Here is an 18,451-nt window from a genome sequence, read left to right on the forward strand (position 1 = left end):
CTGGCAAGAGGTGTGTAAAGCACTTAGTAAAGAAAGCTCATGATTCAAAGAGAGAACTGCATGGGGAAGTGAACAGTGACCAACTTCGCGTGCTGCGGAGGGAGCAAGACCCAAATCCAAAAGTCTTTGAACATTCACAGTAAATACGGAAGATGAAAAAACTGCATGAATATCAAAACATTGCAGCAAAATAAACTTGTCTTTCAGTTGTTTCTTTTCATGAACTTTTTAAGTAACTTCATGCAAAGAAAAAAACATAACAAAAATTGCTGTTCTGGAGATACTTAACCCAAAGCAGTATTTATAAATAAAAATTGATATCATGAACTGGGAAAATGGCATTGCTTTTCTCACAGGTTTCTGCTGTCTTATTATGATGTGGTGGCCAAATCTATATTACCGCAATATTTATGTTTCATTTTCTAGATGATGACACAGACATGTATAATACTCCTTATACCTATAATGCAGGTAGGATGGGTTTTCTTGGAATATTTTATTCCCAGGCATGTTTGGAAGAACACTGTTCCTCTTTTTTTTTAATCACTCTATTTGAGCGCACATTTTTCACTTTATGTAATTAGCAGAATGCTTTTTCTTCTCTCAAAGCATGCATAACAAAAGGACTGATCTTTTCTCATGGAAATGTGGACTAATACTGTTTTGTCTAATTCATTCCCACTGTTAGCATATTCCCAGCTTCAGGAATGTTTAACTAAAGTGTGAAGGACAGCATGAAAGAACATACTGTAACCCCCAGTACAAAATAAGATAAAGATCTTCTTTTATCAGCACAGAAAGTGATTACAATTGCTTGCATAAGATCTTTCAGATATCTTCACAAAAAACAAGTCAAGCAAAGTGTTTTGTGACCTTGCCCGTGGTTTTGCTCCAAAAAAGCAACCATTCATTGAAAGATTTTAAAAATCTCATTTGTCTGGGCCACTTTTCGCACTCAGAGTTGCCAATGGTCACCAAGAAGTGACTTCAGCACCAGGCATTTCCACTTGTACTAGAGTGCATTGATGCCTGGTGAAGTGGCTTGCAAGCTGGAGTGAGGGGTCCCTAAAGCAGTTACCCTTCATCACATTCTCCTCTGTGTTGCTTCAGGAATTTCACCATGACCTCTTTTTACTGCCCAGCCTCCAGCTCAGAATCTGTACACAATTGCTTTTGTTTTTTAAAATCTCCTTTATTTGAAGCAAACTCACAGGCTCAGATTGTCATGCCTCACCCATTCAGTGTCTGTGCCTTCACTTGGAGGTCTTCTTGGCAGCGTGGCTGTGTAATTGAGAGACACCTAAAAATTCACACAGGACTTTTAGGAGAAGAAGATGAGCACAAATACAGTTTGTTCAAAAGATTAAAATGCTCGGAAAAGGGGGAGAGAGAGAGAGAGGAAAGTGTCTGCCATCTACTTGCAAATCAGGACTGGGCCAGGTCAAAGCCAAGAGCTGGAACGGAATCTGAGTCTCCCACATGAGTGTCCGGGACCCACGTGCTTGAGCCTGGTGCCTGCCAGGATGCATATCAGCAGGAAGCTGGAATTGGAAGTGAAGTAAGCACTGAAACCCAAGTACTCCACAAGTGATGAAGATGTCCCAAGCGAAGTCTTAGCTACTGTGCCCAAACACTCACCCCAATTGTGAAAATTCGTAATTGTTGTAATATCAAAATTCCTGTCACATGAGTAACTAGCAAATAGAATCAGCCACAAAATATCATGTAAAGTCCTGTGTATTTTATCATTTAGATAGAGAATTCATAAGCAATTTCTTTCCTTTCTACTAATTTAACAGCTCATTGCTTCATGTCTTGAGCTTTTCTACCCCTTTTTGTCTATGCTGTCTTTACTACCCTCCTCCTCTCTCCTTTACCCAAACTGAGCCTTCCGGGTCAACGCTAATCTCCCAGGTACCACAGTATCTGGCCAATCCGCCACTGCCACCACCTATAATCGTGTGCATTCATAATGCGTATGTTCATGTGATCTGTATGAAATGTTGCTAATGACATCCTATCATAATTCTGTTTATGTCTCATTTTTTCAGATGCATTATAAGCTTGTTGAGGATTTTTGGCCCCTTGTGACTTGCACAGCAATATATATACACACACACACACACACACACACACACACACACATATATATATATACATTTTAAGTACTAAAAGATATTTGGACACAGTTTTAAACATTTTTGCTTTTTCTGAAGTGTTGACCATATTATTAATTTGATCAACATGAAAATTTGTTGAGTACTTACAAGTACATTTTTAGTAGCAATCTGTATTATTATTAACTCCAGAATAAACTGATGATTTACTATAATCACTGCTTGTTAGCACAATTAATTCACTAATTACAGTAATGATAGTATATTAATAATTAATAAATTAATAAAGAACCTATGTGGACAATAATTTTGGCAAAATCACAGGCTATTTTGAAAGGTACAAATCATTGAACTCATTTTTCCACCTGTTTTTTGTTTGTTTTTGTTTTGGTCATGCTAGGCGTGTATAACCAAGCCTACAGTACACAGTCACACCCTGCTGTGAAGACACAGACCTACAGACCTCTGTCCAAAAGCCACTCCGACAATGGCACAGAGGTCTTCAAGGACGCGTCCTCTCCAGTGCCTCCCCCACCTCCAGTCCCACCGCTGCGGCCCAGAGATAGGCCTTCTACGGAAAAGTAAGGCATTTGCCCAAAACTCAGACCTGTGGGTAACCAAGGACAAAAATAAGGGCACCTGGCCATCAGTGGATTGACAGAATCCATTGACAGACTAGACAGAGGGTAAATAGAGATATACAATTGTAACTGGGTCATGGAAGATGTTTACTATGAAAAAATTGTGAAACCAAATCTCACTTGACCTTAGCCAAAAGGCTGAGAAATGATAGAACCAAATTTCAAAGAATGTTTACAACAAAATAGACTTAGCTTTCTTATTCTATTTTTCCTCATTGGAATAGACAAATTCTTCCCTTCATGTGACAGGTTAGAGACTATGCAATCATCTAAAACTTCATCAGATTTACAATGTTAGGTCTATTAATAAAATAACTTCCTGAAAGCAAAGAATATTATAAAGAATAAAGAAAGCACTAGTTAATGCGTCCTTCTGTGACTCATTTTTACTGCCTTTCTGAACTGATGCGAATTTTCATTTTTCCCTTGAAATATTTGTATGGAAATTATTTCCACTAAATAAAAATTTATGAGTATATTTGAATTATGTCACTTTTGTTAGGTTATTACTAACGTTACTACTAAAAAATAACCTTTTTTAAAAGTTCCCCGATGGTTAAGCACTTTATTGTATCATCTGATTCTGAGAACTAACCAAGGAGATGTGTCATGTTTTAAAAGAGAAGGAAATTGTGATTTAGAAAACTGGAGTAACTTCACCAATTTGTATGGCTAATATTCAGATTTAACTCTGGTTATGTAAGTCAGAATCTGCTCCCTCACAAATAATGAACAACCCTCCCCCCAAAAAAGGGGGGCCTTCCTCTTCCACTCCAGCTGACTGGAGGTGTCTGACTTGGTTAAGTCCTTCTACAGAGCTTGACAATCTAAGTCCTTCTTTGGCAGCATCTTAAATGATACGAGGTAGAGCTGATTCCAGTGATAAAGATGTTTGACTCCAGTTTTGTCAAGCTAATACCAAAAGAGGCTCTCCCCAGCCACACAGCTTGCTCCTACAAAATGCAAGATGAAGTGATATCATGGCATTTCTTGCAGACAAGCTTTTTTATTTATATATTTTATAAGAAAAAAGACGAAACATGCTGTGTGCATTACTCTTTGTCACTTTGGATTGAGGATACCAGGTCACAGGAGTGGGGGTTAAGCTCACAGAGCTTCCCAGGAGCAACCTGACACTCACTTTAAACACAAACATACATCCTGCCCTGAGTGACCCACAGGTTTGATGAACCCCTTGTGTGAACTGTTGAGACAGCAGGAAAATAGTCTTAAGAAATGCCAAAAAGATACATGAAATAATACTAATGTGTTTCTTTGAGTCATTTTGGTAGAATAAACTATAACTGTGATGGTCTTCACAGACTGATATCTTATTCCAAAAGGTTTTGCAAAACTGTACTGACATTAACTTTGCAAACAGATAGTGTGTGGTTTTACACAACAGCTTGAAGTACATAGAATCACGGTAACATGTGATCTGTTGTGCATTTCTAGGCATGATTGGGATCCTCCAGACAGAAAAGTGGACACAAGGAAATTCCGGTCTGAACCAAGGAGTATTTTTGAATATGAACCCGGGAAGTCATCAATTCTGCAGCATGAAAGACCAGTAAGCACTTTGCTATTAAACACAATGCCAGTGCAGCAGGTTTCCAGGGCTCCCAAACAAACCTGAATTTCATAGCATTTGCCCATGTCTTGTCACAAGAAAGGCTATTTATGTACTTGGCATTATTTAGACTGCCTATACATTTTGTATGGTTAGGTGAGCATCTTGTTTCAAAACTGAAAGTTGCACTGTTATATATATTGTCCCCACAAACCAGATATATACACATATGATTCATCGCACATAGCTATAGCTGTGCCTAATCATGGATCACAAATGTAGCTTAGTTGATATTCTGGATTGCCCATTTAGAGCGCCATTTATCAGTCTCCCAGTTCACATAGACTCAGTTCCATCCTTTGACTTTCATATTGGTTTCTTAATATTTCTTTCACATAAGGAGAATTTTTTCCGAATGCCCTTAAAATTAATTGACTGTCATTGAATCTTCTCAGGTTACCAAACCTCAAGTCTCCTGATTGCCTGTCATTCTAAAGGATTAAGATAATATTTCATTATGCAGTATATTTGCTTTAAGCATATACAAACTAAAAGATACACAAAATTGGAGGAAAAAAAACTGAATGCCTTCTCAAAGTTAAGCAGCAGGTTGTTCCTTGGCCCTGTCTTTCCCCTCCAGGAGCAACGTCCTTAGGATCTCAAACTCTACACTCCTCTGGATCTCCACATCTGCATCTAGAAAAACAGTTTCTATCCACTGCACCTTACTTTCCTCCTTGCCTTACATGAATTTTAGATGTCAGTGAACAGGAAAAAGAACTTTGTTAGCATCTTTAACAGTCTCCAAGAAATTATGCTATGAGAGGTCTTAAAAAATCATGTAAAGTGCATACTATAAGAAACCTATGCATAGATGTTCAACATTTTTGTGCCACAGTAAACTTAACTTTTAATTCAACCATTCATAGACTGGAAACCTTCATTCCACCAACCCAACACACCCATGTCCTTGATTTGGTTTTTGAAACCCTGCATTTATGGTTGTGTTTGAGAAACATGTTCAAAAACCATATAATCACATAATTCAGATATGTTTCTCTGAGCCTTCTTTGCTTTTCTTCAAATAACTCATGCATTTACAGTAAAAGGATTTCAACTGAGAAACTTAGAGGAAAAAGAAAAATACTTATCACTGGTTTGCAGCCTCCATTGCTGGTTTACATATAACCCATTACTGGGCCATCTGATCAGATAGTATGATATTTTGACATTTCCAAGATCAGAATTGAGAGAACTACAATATTGCCACTGTACAAACCTGAAAATAGCAACTAAGAAATCTCAGATTTAAATGTAAATAGGAAACCTTTACTGATCCCTCTAGATATTTATGAGATTCTTAAGACAATGAACATTGTAATTATATTGAAATGCTTTTGTACCTGTGATGGCAGGAGACAGAATTGATCGCAGCAGCTTCCCCATCAGTATACGTACATTATTTCCTCATTTGGCAAAATTGAGTAAGTGTCAGACTTTCTATTAGGTGCTAGGGACACGATGATAAACAGGACAGTGCAAGAACTTCAAGTCTATCTGTTAATGTACAGACAGGAGTCATGGATGTCACCAGAAATGTGGGTGTGGTTAGATTTCCATGGCCACAGGAAAGCCTCCTAGCAAATAGGAAAGGAATGAAAATAAACATTTTATGAAGGAATAGAAAGAACCCAAACTTGCATCTCTCCTAAACAATTTTGCTGAGAACCAGACTTCTACAAAATGATTTGATACAGTTATATAGATAATTTTAAGAAGGTTTCTTTATTATAGGATCGGTCTGTTATCTTTCATTTTAATCAATCCTGAATTCAATCCAGCTTCCTGTACCATTAGGAATAAAGCAGCAGTGGGCAGTGGGTGGGCAGCGATAGGCAGAAATCTCCTTTTTTGTTGATAATGTTTACAGATCATGAAGCAGCTTGAATGCAATATGTGAGAGATAAGGGGCAGGCTGGCCAATCAAAGTGATATGAGAGCACTTAGGGTTTCAAGGTGCAACGAATGCACACACATGGCTTCTTATAGCAAGGTAGTTTGGGAGCAGTCCTTTGCTCTTTTCATTTTTCTTTTTTTCCAAAATAAACCCAACATTGAGATAGGTCTGCATTGCTCTTTTACTTTCTAGATTATTCCTCCATCTGCACAGTTTTCCCAAGTCTCATCTTGGATTCCCATCTCCCCCATGCATTTCAAACCCTACAGACTGGGAGAAATGCCACAGTCACTTCTCTCTTCTGGTGCATATTTGTCCAGGGCCTGGTTTACACTGATTTATTTCCCAACTTCTCCAATCTGGTCTCCCCACCCCAGCAAGAATAATGTTTAACACATCTTCACTTCAGAAAACCTTCAGTTCAAGACTGTATGTCCTGGCTCTCCACCGTCCTTCGAATGAAATCCGAGTTCCATAGCACATTTTTTTTTTTTTAAGATTTATTTATTCTCTTTGGAAAGTCAGATAAGAGGAGGAGAGACAGAGTGGAAGATCCTCTGTCTGCTGATTCACTCCCCAAGTGACTGCAATGGCCAAGGCTGAGCTGATCCAAAGCCAGGATCCTCCTCCAGGTCCCCCATGCGAGTGCAGGGTCCCAAGGCTCTGGGCCATCCTACTGCTTTCCCAGGCCATAAGCAGGGAGCTGGTTGGGAAGTGGGGCTGCCGGGATCAGAACTGGTGTCCACTTGGGAGCCTGGCACATTCAAGGCAAGGACTCCAGCTGCTAGGCCACCATGCCAGGCCCAGCACAGTTTTTATGTTTAAAAAATAAAATGGAGAAAAAACAAGGACACTTTGCAGTTTGACCGCAGCTGATCCCTCCAGCCTCATCTCTTTTCCCGCCCTCCCTGCTACAGGAGGACTTTCAGTTCTCCCCTCACTCGGCCTGGCCCTTTGCACAGCTAGCTCTTCCGCCAAAAAAGCTCTTCCCACCCCCCCTCCCTCCACATGGAATCTTCCCATATCAATCCTCAGGTCCCAGAGGCGTCACGCTTCACCCAAGAACTTGTCCCTGACTGCTCAGTCTTGGGTTCAAAGCTCCTTCTATTGTGTATGGCTGGTGTACCCTATTTTCAGCTCAAGCACTTACTTCACTGGCTTACAATGACTCATTCACTTGTCTGTTTCCCCCTCCATGTTTGAAGATCCTGGAAGACAGGGGTAGTGTCTAACAGTTGTTATATCCCCTGCACTAGCAAAGTGCCTGGCCCATGACAGTTCAGTGAATACACTTTGCGTGACTAGGTGAATGAATAAGTACAGGTTCTGTCCTTACTACTAGTGAGTGCAGCTGGGGAGAGACTGAATCCTTGTTTTTCTGCTTTTCTGTGATGTCTGTACATTTCCAGTGACAAAAGCCCAGGGGATTTCTGTGGAAGCCTATGTGGGGTGTTCTACACACTGCCGTAACTGAGGCTCACACATTCCCCGATTCCCTTGGTGCCAGAGGCAGAAGACGCAGTATTATTTGAACCAAATCTTTCCCAGATCCTCACAGATACATTCTCTTGCTCCTTAGCAATCAATGGCAAGAGGATTCATATTCTCTAACAGGAGAGCAAAAGTGAATACGCTTGTTTGAAGCTCATGAATATTCATTTGACTATAAATTTAGAAATGTTAACTAAATGAGCATAGCGTTGGAAGTGGAAAATCACTTTGCAGTCACCAGGATGTTATTTTAGCTGACTTGAACTATTCATCAGAACCATATATTTATTTTATTCTGCAAGATAAACATATGAATTCTGTATATATTAATAAAAAAATTCTCTAGATTGCATAGGCTTACAGGTAAGCCATGTTCAAATTTGAAAAGAAAGATAAAATGAACAAGGCATTGGTGAATACCTCTCTGTGCTTGATAAAACAGTGAAGATTTCACCATTCCTTATTGTAACTATGAAAAGGGAAGAATACAAGCATTCACCACTGTGCAGAGTTGATATTTAACTTAACAGTTTGTGAACATAAGCCTTTTTTGTCAGTAAGGATTGCCTCTGAAAGCTAAAGCTAAAGCTTAAAAAATTAGGAGTTTCATCTAATAATTTGAATCAGAAATAAGTATCCCAACTAACCACAACACTGTGTGGAACCACACCACAGATAAAGTATAGTTGCCAGTCTTATTGACGCTACAAGTCTATTGAGTTTATTGAGCATAAACTTTCAAGAACAAAATATACCAGCACTTTTAAAATTTGGAACAGCCTATAGAAAATACATGCCTCAGGGAGAACACTCAGAACAGTGAGGTTTCTAGAGCCACATTAGTAGCCAAATGCTATTAAACTATTGAAAGCATACTTTAAAAAGTTGTTCATCCCTGATAGCTTTTACATAAAGATCATGTGTACTTTCATTTGCACGTATACTATAAGTTGGTTTTGAGTTTTGCTGAGTTTTTACAAAGAAGAGGGGAAGAAAGATTCAAAAGATATACATCAGAATTTTAGCTCTTCTGCCTGTTTTGAGCAATTAGACAAAAGCATGATCACGTTTCCTAAATGAGTTCTGAGTGTTCATATTCAGGCTGAACTCAATGGAACTTCCGTGTTGTGCGTGGCAACAGTGGGCTTGTCAGTGTGCTGATCTGTCTATTGGCTGGCCATCATGAACTCTTCTGAGGCTTTTGTGTACTTTAGCAGTGACTCTGGGCTGTTTCATAATACCTTTCATTGTTGTCAGACAAAAGGTATTCAACAGGTCAAAGACCACAGCAAAGAGAAAATTCCAGTTTTGCCACCTATAATTTACTTAAAACAATTGAAGCATATGCTCTTCATGACACACCAGAGTTACAGATAGTGACCAGAAATAATTGTTTAGGATGTTTTCTCCACAAATGCACACTGGCATGAGTTCTAGATAGCTGCCCATCATGACCATAAGTTGAATTTTTAATCAACAAAAGCATAATTAGTGGAATACTACCAGTCTGTGATTGTCTCTGTTGTTTCGTAGAAATATATTTCTGTAAATTAGCACTTAGTAGATCCATTTGCTATACATTTTTCTTAAGGTAGTAGTCATAGTGACTTTATAATGGCTAATAAATCTAGTCATGGATAAGTTTGCTGCCCCCTTCTGTTCATTTCTGAGCAAATTTACTTCGTGAGAAGTTTCTATCTCCCTTTAGCAAAACAAATGCTGCACTTGAAAGCAGACTTTACACAAATTAAGAATTAATGAATATCATTAAATGCACACTAATAGACATTAAAATGTTTGTAAAAGCCACATGTGAGTTTTCTGTGGGAGAAATAGTACTCTCTAGAAACACAAGAAAAATTACTGAGGCATTCTCTCTAATGTCAGTCTCCTTACCAATGAGACTCAACAAAATCATTCTAGAAATAATTATATGCCACAACTGTAAATGATCTAAATAAAAATTGGGGAAAACTAATATTTTGGCAGTACCAAAATCTGTTAATAATTTTTCTGCTATTGAAGCAAAGGTCAATTGAATTAAAATTTTAAATTAGACCAAAAAACAGCAAATTAGCTGCTAGAATATTTTCTTTTTTAAAAAAAGATTTATTTATTTTTATTGGAAAGACAGATCAGATTTATGGAGAGAGAGAGAGAGAGAGAGAGAGAAAGATATTCTATCTGCTGGTTCACTCTGCCACAGCCAGAGCTGAGCTGATCTGAATCAAGGAGTCAGGCGATTCTTCTGGGTCTCCCATGCTGGTACAGGATCCCAAGGCTTTGGGCCATCGTCGACAGCTTCCCCAGGCCACAAGCAGAGAGCTTGAAGGGAAATGGAGTAGCTGGGACACAAACTGGCGCCCATATGGCATCTTGGAGCTTACCGCATGAAGATTTAGCCATTGAGACATCATGCCAGACACTAAGATATTTTCTTTCTTTCAATTTCACTGCTATTACTGAAATGTAAACCAACCAACTCAAGCTCCCTGTGACATTTTCCCATACCTAATCATATGTGTTCTCTGGTTTTTGTTTATTAGCTAAAGCAACGTTTTGAAAATAGAGTAAAATATAATACTTAAAAGAAAGAAAAGTCACAATATAAGAACACGTTTCTAGTCTTGTTAATTGTTCTCAACCAGATTCAAGCTTTGAAATACCTCTAGTGTTGCACAAGTACATGGATGTATTCTGTTTTTGTCACTAACAATTTCATCATAAGCACTTTCCAGGGTTTCCAAAGTCTTACTGATTGCAATCACTATGTACTTTGGATAAGTTATCATGTCTCAAACATTTTTATCACTGCTATTATTAGTATTTTATTATTAAGTGTAGAAATTAGCCCATATAACAGAAACACTTTGGGTATAATTTATTGTTAAATTTAGACAGGCTATCACTCACAAAACTGTGTAAAGGCAACCACTCAATAAAACACTAGAGGATGCTCATGTTGAAGTAGTGGTCTTTGTTCTCAAGCTCCCAAGATGACAAAGGTTGTAGTATATTTCCTTCAGAATTAAGATGCTTCTACTCCGTGGACAACCTTTATTACCCTCAAGAATTCGAAGGAAATAATATGGGCTTGCTTTGAGGAAGTGAACGCTTAATAATAGCCCTCTTACAAAATATCTGGGAGTCCCAGCTCCTCTCCTGGCCAAGGTGAATGACTTTTAAGAAAACTAATTTTTCTTAGAACTTTTTATACTTATGTCCAACTTACAATACTGCACAGTTCAGTTGTACCATATTTAAAAGCGTTGTGTGATAATTATCAACGAAGCAATGTCAGTTTCCAGTTTTCACATAAAATCAACAGCCTGTACCAATGGAGTCAGATATGTGTTATTGAAAAATATTTAGAATATTGCTGGATAAATTAAACTGGTTTGTTTCTGAAGTAAGTATATGTATTTTCTCAAAATGTTCATACAAACAATCTAGTTGTTGCATCTTAAATATAACATAGAGAAACTACTAGAAGGAAGCAAGACAATCATAAAATTGGGCTTTTTCTCTAAATTACTGTGTCAAGTAAACCAAGGTGGGAGTTTGCCTACCTTCCATCTACAGTCTCATTTGGAAAACTCTGTACCCTTCCCTGCCCCCTACCCATCACCATCTACGGTAATAATTTTGGAAATCCTCTCTGCACTCAAATCTCTTTCCATGGCTCAGATTAATTGGAAGGACCGTCAACTTTGGGACATCCCTGAAGATGTGATCCTTGTTCACCTTCCGAGGGGCCTCTGAGCTTCAGATCTCAGCGGTGGTCCAGATGCTTCCGGGGTCTCCGGGCTCTGACTCGCAGGGACATCTCGCCTTCTCCCACCAGCCAGAGGCCCCAGCACAGGGCTCCAGCAGCGGTGGTCGGGTTGGCTAGAACAAGAGCTTGCCGCAGATGCATCAGTTTCTCCCCCACCCCTCTCTCTTCCAGCCCCCTCTCCCAACAACTCCGACACCTGTTCCCAGGAAACCTGGCCAGCAGCCTGTCTCTAGTTCACCAACGGAAGCAGTGGCTGGTAGCCCCTCCCCGCCGCCCAGGAGTGGCCTCCCCACGCCCAGCTTGTGTGCCCCAGCTCTCTCTCCCGCCCCGGTGAGCTCCTGCCTTCTTTGACTTTTCTCATTCCCGTCAGGAAGTTCCAGGGCTCTTCCCTGTGCTCCACGGGTCCAGAGGGCAAGAGCAGAAGCTGGTTACTCCCCAGCTCTGCCCGGTTGTGTCTGTTGCCATCTGGTCCCCCAGAAGCTCGGTGCCAAATAACCCCTCCCAACTCCCCTGCTCTCCAGCACCCCTCACTCCGCTCCAAGACTCCTCGAAGCTCTCCTCATGCCTCCCACCCTAGTTCCTCACTGTGTAGACACTCCCACCCCCATCCGCGCGCATGCCAGCAGTGGTCTGCAGATTACCCCCTCGTGCACTGGGACCTCAAAGCCACATGGTGCCTGAGCTGTGCCCATCCATTCTCTGGTGCACTCCCCGAGCCCATCATTCTGCAACATAGAGCCATGAGCTAGGGTGAGCCTTAGGAAGGGTGGACAGAGGACAGAAGTAGGGGCCTAAGGGTGCCCCATAAGTGCATCTCTGGGCCCTTGTGCTTGCCCTCCTGCGTTCCCTCCTGCCTAGGTTGTTCGGACCTGAGTGATGCATGTCTACGTGCAAGTGCGCGCGTGTTTTTCATACCACAGGGCATTTCCCTCACTTGGCTCAGTGTGCGTTTTCCTTCCCTTTTCCTTCACATCTGCTCTAGACTGATCGCATAACTCCAGATGACATAGATTTAGAAAATGAGCCCTGGTATAAATTCTTTTCAGAACTGGAGTTTGGACGCCCGGTAAGTGAGGCTAGACTGTTCATATAAGAACCGTAGGAGAATGTTGTTTGATTGATTAAACATACCATTGTTAGGCGAGCTAGGTGCTATCTAAAGAACAGAAGCTGGATGGGGTCTGAGAGGTTTAGTGCACGCGCCCTTCTCTACCAGATGATTAACCATGCTCAGGCACCTCCTATTGGTTTTCCTCCCCCCTCCAAATCATGCGTTAGAATTACTTAACATCTGATTAATTGCAAACCTAACACATTGCGGTAGCTTCTTTCCTGGAATATTCAGTGATTCCAACTTCTCAGAGTGTTTGTGTCTGCTTACAGTCCCTTTTGTTCCAGTTCAAACTCAGGAGCACATTGATAGACAGAATGTTGCCCTAGCTCCCATTTGCTGAGGAGTCAGAGACAAGAATAGGGAGCTATACTTGTCCTGCGCAAAGTCATCCGATAGAAAATAAAGCACCCCAGCAAACATGAGTTCTGGAAGGTTTGTGTAATTTGCCCAACGTAGTAAATGACACAGTCAGAAGATAAGCTTAGGCTTGTTTTCTTTTTTTTTTTTTTAAGATTTTATTATTATTGGAAAGCCAGATATACAGAGAGGAGGATCTTCCATCTGATGTTTCACTCCCCAAGTGAGCCGCAACAGGCCGGTGCGCGCCAATCCAATGCCGGGAACCAGGAACCTCTTCCAGGTCTCCCACGCGGATGCAGGGTCCCAAAGCTTTGGTCCGTCCTCGACTGCTTTCCCAGGCCACAAGCAGGGAGTTGGAGGGGAAGTGGAGCTGCCAGGATTAGAATCGGCGCCCATATGGGATCCCGGGGCTTTCAACGTGAGGACTTTAGCTGCTAGGCCACGCCGCCGGGCCCTTAGGCTTGTTTTCAAAAAGAAAATTTCACTCTAATATATTGCCAGAATATTTCTGCTATATAAATGTCTCTTTTACCGTCAGAGATACAAGAGAAGTACAAAATAAGGAAACCCTGCAGAACTGTGTTTCTAGTCTTGCTACTGAAGGCCACATCCGGGTCTGCAAGCTGTAGGCTCCTAGTAGAGGAACTAGCCCCTGTGGGAATTAGTTTATCTGGGATAAAGAGTCAGCTCAAGCTTTAAATGACTTCTTCATTCGCTCAGGCTTTTATTTAGGAATGATGTCTGCTAATGGCAGTACATTGGATGTGTGTCAGTTACACATGTCTTGTGAATTTTAAACTCTTGAATAACGTATCACATACACTGTGAAGGAGTCTTTACTCAAAGTCAGAGAGTGCAAGCTTTCTTTCAAAACCTGTGTGCTAAGTTAGATACATATACCCTGATTCTATTGGGTAGTTTGGGTAGCCCTTTTTGTCCACTAAAATGCACAGAAGACCTAAATATGTTCATTATCCTTTATTGAACTACATCAAAGGGGATTGTAAACAAATATAAACTGAAGAATTTTTCTAGAATTTTTATTTCTGAGTAAAGGGAGTGTTTTCTCTCTCTTTTCTAGTTTGTTTCCCAGTATTCACATAAATATATCTTATTTCAGAAGAAAAATATTCTCTAACTTTATTTTATGTATCACTGATTAGGAAGTTCAGAAAGAACATACCAGTTTCTGTGCTGAGCCTAAAGTATGAGCGCTTTTAAGTGTCTTCATCTGTACGTGGAAGCTCACCTGCATGCTGTCCTCTTACTCTTTTAATATCTCCTTAATACGCCTTGCATTTGCCTGTGGACTAGAAGTGCTCATTTTGATTTGCTGGCGTGAATTTATAAATATACTAATTGAACACTAGCAATGTTGCAGTGCTTGAGGCCATTTGCAAACAATGCACTCTTTCTCCAGGCTGCCCCCATGCTCCATTCATGTCATTCTGTATGTGTACCCAATGCTGTCGGCACTCAGTTTCTAACTGTTGTCACCTTTTCCACATGTCCATTCCTTGCTGCCATTGATTCTCCTCCACTCCATCTCTACACCTCTGCTTCTGTGCTGCAGCCTCCTAAAAAGGCTCTGGATTATGTTCAAGATCATTCTTCTGGTGTTTCTGAAGAGGTAAAAACAAATTATTCTCTGCTTTTCAGATTTTGCCTTTAGAGGCAGTTTCTGTGAATCTCAATATCCATGTTTTACAGTTCACTCAAGTGTCCCAACTATTTCAAAAAATCTATCTTTGCGTCATCGTATTGTATCCAATACCATTGCCTAGATATTAGTTATGTTGGTGCTGTTGGCTGTATTTGTTACTTTCAGATGACAAAGCATTGCAATCATGACTTTTTGTTAAACCATTTATCCACAGTCCTGCTATTCCATGGTGTGCAAACTGCTAACCAGAATTATTAGTTTTAATGTACCTGTCAGTCACTTGGGTCTTTTAGATAATTCCCTAAAGATTAATTAACTTATTTGAAAGACAGAATGACACCGAGAGGAAAAACCAGAGAGATCTTCCATATTCTGGTTCATTCACCAAACGGCCGCAACCATCAGCACTGCCGCTGGATCAAGCTAGGAGCCAAAATCTCTGATGAGGTCTCCCACATGGTTGGCTGGCACTCAAGCATCTGAGCCTTCTGCTGCCTAGAGGTGCCTGAGCAGAAAGCTGGAACATACACAGGGTAGCAGGCAGCAGAATCGGCCCTCTGATAGGGAATACAGGTACCCCAAGTGGGCAGCCAATCTTGCTGTGCCACAACTTCCTCTCCCAACTGCCTGTCTTTCTTAGACTAAATAAAATCCTGCTAGAAAGCACTTCAAAGCCATTTTGGCTTTATTCTCACCGGTGCAGACTAAGAGTTTAGATGCCTGTAACTCATTGTTCCTAAAATTTATTTTCACCTTTATAAATGTTCATAATTTATGGATTTTTATCAACAGTCAAAATTAGGGCTGGCAAATAGCAGCATGTGTCACGCCTTCCAGCACCCTTCGCAGACACTACTAATCTTTCTCAACTCTATGACCCAGTGTATTGCCATGACAGACTCACCAATTCCTAAGATGAAGTACATCTGCAATCTCTAAGAATGTTTATAACAAGCAGCTGGATGTCACAATATAAACCATCATTTCAAATAGGCAGAGTGTAGGAAAGGGAAAAAAAGGATTCAAATTCAAGACCTTTTCCCCCTGCCCACTGTAGAGAAAAACAGGAAATGGTTTTGGAGAGCAGATAAAGGATTTGCTAGAAGATAGTTGAGAAAATAGCATTGGTCTGTTAATCATCAGCTGCATCAAAGCCTATTGTAGGAATTAGAAAGATGGGAGCAAAGAGAATAAACTGGTTTTCATGTAGTAGTTGCTATTTGACCTTACATGAATACAGCAACACAGTAAATCTTGATCATCTACAACTAGAAAACTATCAGAAAACTCTTGCTGCAGAGGTTTACTGACACATGGTGGTGACTTCTGGAATTGCAAGTATAGAGCCCCTGAAAGAAATACCAGTTTCTAAAGCATCGATTTGCAATTTCAAATTATTTCCTTTGTGCAGGCTATGTGTTAATAGAAAGAAGTGGTTGAAATATTTATATATTCGGTTAAAACCACAATAGATAAGCCAAGAATATTTTGGGTTGTTGAATTCAGTCGTTTCTGCTTGTGTTTCATAGCCAGGCATGTAATCTAAAGGAAATAAAATGAACAGTACTATTCTATGTTATGTTTCTTTTGTATCTGAAAAAAGGGATGTTTTTCAACATATGAACAGCTCAAAAATTTATTTTGAAATTCGACTTAATCAGACATCTTGGTCAGAGATTTCTGTGATGTGTTTAAGGTAGTTGACTGAGAACTCAAATGGAATTTAAAGAGTACCACATCCAATTCATTCATGTATCAGTTCAGGTAGATAAGATGTAGTAATTTATGAAATATATTTAAAATCATGTGGTAAGACGATGACAAAAGATGAAACAGATCCCCCAACCTTTACTTCAGTTCTATTGCCTTTATAAAACACCTTTTAGTACTTCAAAGAGATGTATTTAGAGTTAGAATTTTTTAGAAATAAATTATTTGCTTAATATTATTTCTTCTTAACTATTGAATTTATATGAATGCGTTTTGATAACTACCATTATATAATAATTCTTCATCATAAAAATGTAGAAACTTAATCTTATGCATTACATAATACTACAGTAGTGAAAAAAATTCTCATTAGAGAGCACTTTGGCAGTAGTTAAAGTATTTCCAATTATCTCTTTGGTATGGAGAAGAGATGTTGTATGACTAACAGCATACTAACTATGTTATTAAGTTAATATCATGGTTTTTCATGTACAAGAAGATACTCTCATAAGGCATTCACATTCTGTTTTTAATAATCTTTGTGAAACTTTTCCTGGTTAAAATATTTAACTGATTAGACATTAGTTTAGTTACCATGTGCTAAAATGCCTAGTATATGCTTGTATACTATACATATATATATAAACACATATGTGTATGTGTCTGAAGCAGATATACATGAAGAACAAGATTTTAAAGCAAAATTTAATCAAATGATGACCTAATAGAAGAGTAATTCAGCACCTGCATGTCACTAAAATGACCTTCCAGATGTGTTAAATGTAAACCGTAGATCATGATAGATGAAAATGTGCTACCTGTTTCCTAAAGACAATTTCCACTTCAAATGATACCCTTCTTATATTTATGTACAAGTTTTCCCCTGTTCTTGTATATACATCTTTTACTGTTACCTCATAACTAGATACTAAACTTACTCTGAATATACACAAAACCAAAACTGTTTCATTTTATTTGACATAGAAACAAGCAAGAGGAAGAGTAACTAGTTGCTTAGTCTAACTCCAAAACTTGACTATTTTATCCATTTTTCTGGTATATTCTGCTCATATCACAAATAATTTAGACCCTTGATAAGCTGTCAGTTCAAACTTTCTGATTTCTCCGGGATGTCCAAAGAGTCTCCCGGACTGAATGAACACTTTTGGTCATCAATTGTGCTCTCGTGTCACGTGAAAGCCATGATCCACATGGGTGGCAAAGCCCTAAGCTTCCTGGACTTGCTCTTCTACAGCTAAGTGGAATTAATATTTCTAAATTTTACTGAAGCCATCTGGCTTGTTTTTTCTGAACTGTTTGTTTAATTTTTCTGATTTGGTGTTTATTTTTCCACTTTTTCAGTGTCCCATTCCAAGTTTAGCAAGTCGAATCACATGAATTTATTAAACAAACAGACCAAAATTTTCTCTAATTCTACATTCATTGAAACCATGGAGATGTATTTTCTAGGAGCTACAATATTAGAATGCTTTTTGTCTCTAAAAGGAGGGGGTCTTTTACTGTGCAGAGAGATGGTTTTGTTTCTTTTTGGGCAAAATTCCATTGTCATTCAGTAACATAGAATTGAGCTAAAATATCCATTATTATAAGCAGTCTTAGTTATATACAGAGGGCTTTCTCAGAGTTATTTACATCAGGAATTTTTAAATTATGTACTAATGCTTTAATTGGTTAATTGGTATTAGTTTACCAATTCACTAAAACTGTACAGATAGTTCGTAAAGTAAGGCTTAATTTCCATTAAGTACTTTAATACCCTGCTAAAATATTTTTGTGATAACAACTGAGCACATAACTTGTCAAATCTTGCCTTTCTGGTTGGCATTTTAAAATTTCACTTAGATGAACATTTGCAAACTGAAATTTCAGTTCCTCCTAAAAACCAAAGTTTATTTGAAGTAATTCATTGATCATCATATAATATGAACAAAACCAAAACTGTAGGTACATTTTCCTACACATTCTAAACATCACATCACAACTACTCTAATTTTGCAGTGCTACCTCAAATACCCAGGAACTTAATACTGAT

At 39.2% G+C, this 18,451-nt stretch overlaps 1 protein-coding gene across 16 annotated transcripts in view; it reads left to right on the forward strand.

The window, feature by feature from the left end:
* Positions 1 to 18,451, forward strand: part of SORBS2 (sorbin and SH3 domain containing 2) — a 188,267-nt gene that overhangs the window by 127,627 nt on the left and 42,189 nt on the right. For 5 of the 16 annotated variants that reach the window (XM_058669909.1, XM_058669899.1, XM_058669911.1 and 2 more), the window contains 6 exons: positions 427 to 471; positions 2,518 to 2,698; positions 4,214 to 4,328; positions 11,723 to 11,881; positions 12,534 to 12,617; positions 14,599 to 14,655. In XM_058669909.1, coding sequence (XP_058525892.1) covers positions 427 to 471; positions 2,518 to 2,698; positions 4,214 to 4,328; positions 11,723 to 11,881; positions 12,534 to 12,617; positions 14,599 to 14,655 — 641 coding nt within the window. The remainder of the gene's footprint in view (positions 1 to 426; positions 472 to 2,517; positions 2,699 to 4,213; positions 4,329 to 11,722; positions 11,882 to 12,533; positions 12,618 to 14,598; positions 14,656 to 18,451) is intronic. The other 11 variants (XM_058669900.1, XM_058669901.1, XM_058669903.1 and 8 more) reach the window with 3 other exon arrangements.

The sequence above is a fragment of the Ochotona princeps genome, chromosome 11 (genome assembly GCF_030435755.1).
Source record: "Ochotona princeps isolate mOchPri1 chromosome 11, mOchPri1.hap1, whole genome shotgun sequence".
NCBI lineage: Eukaryota > Metazoa > Chordata > Mammalia > Lagomorpha > Ochotonidae > Ochotona > Ochotona princeps.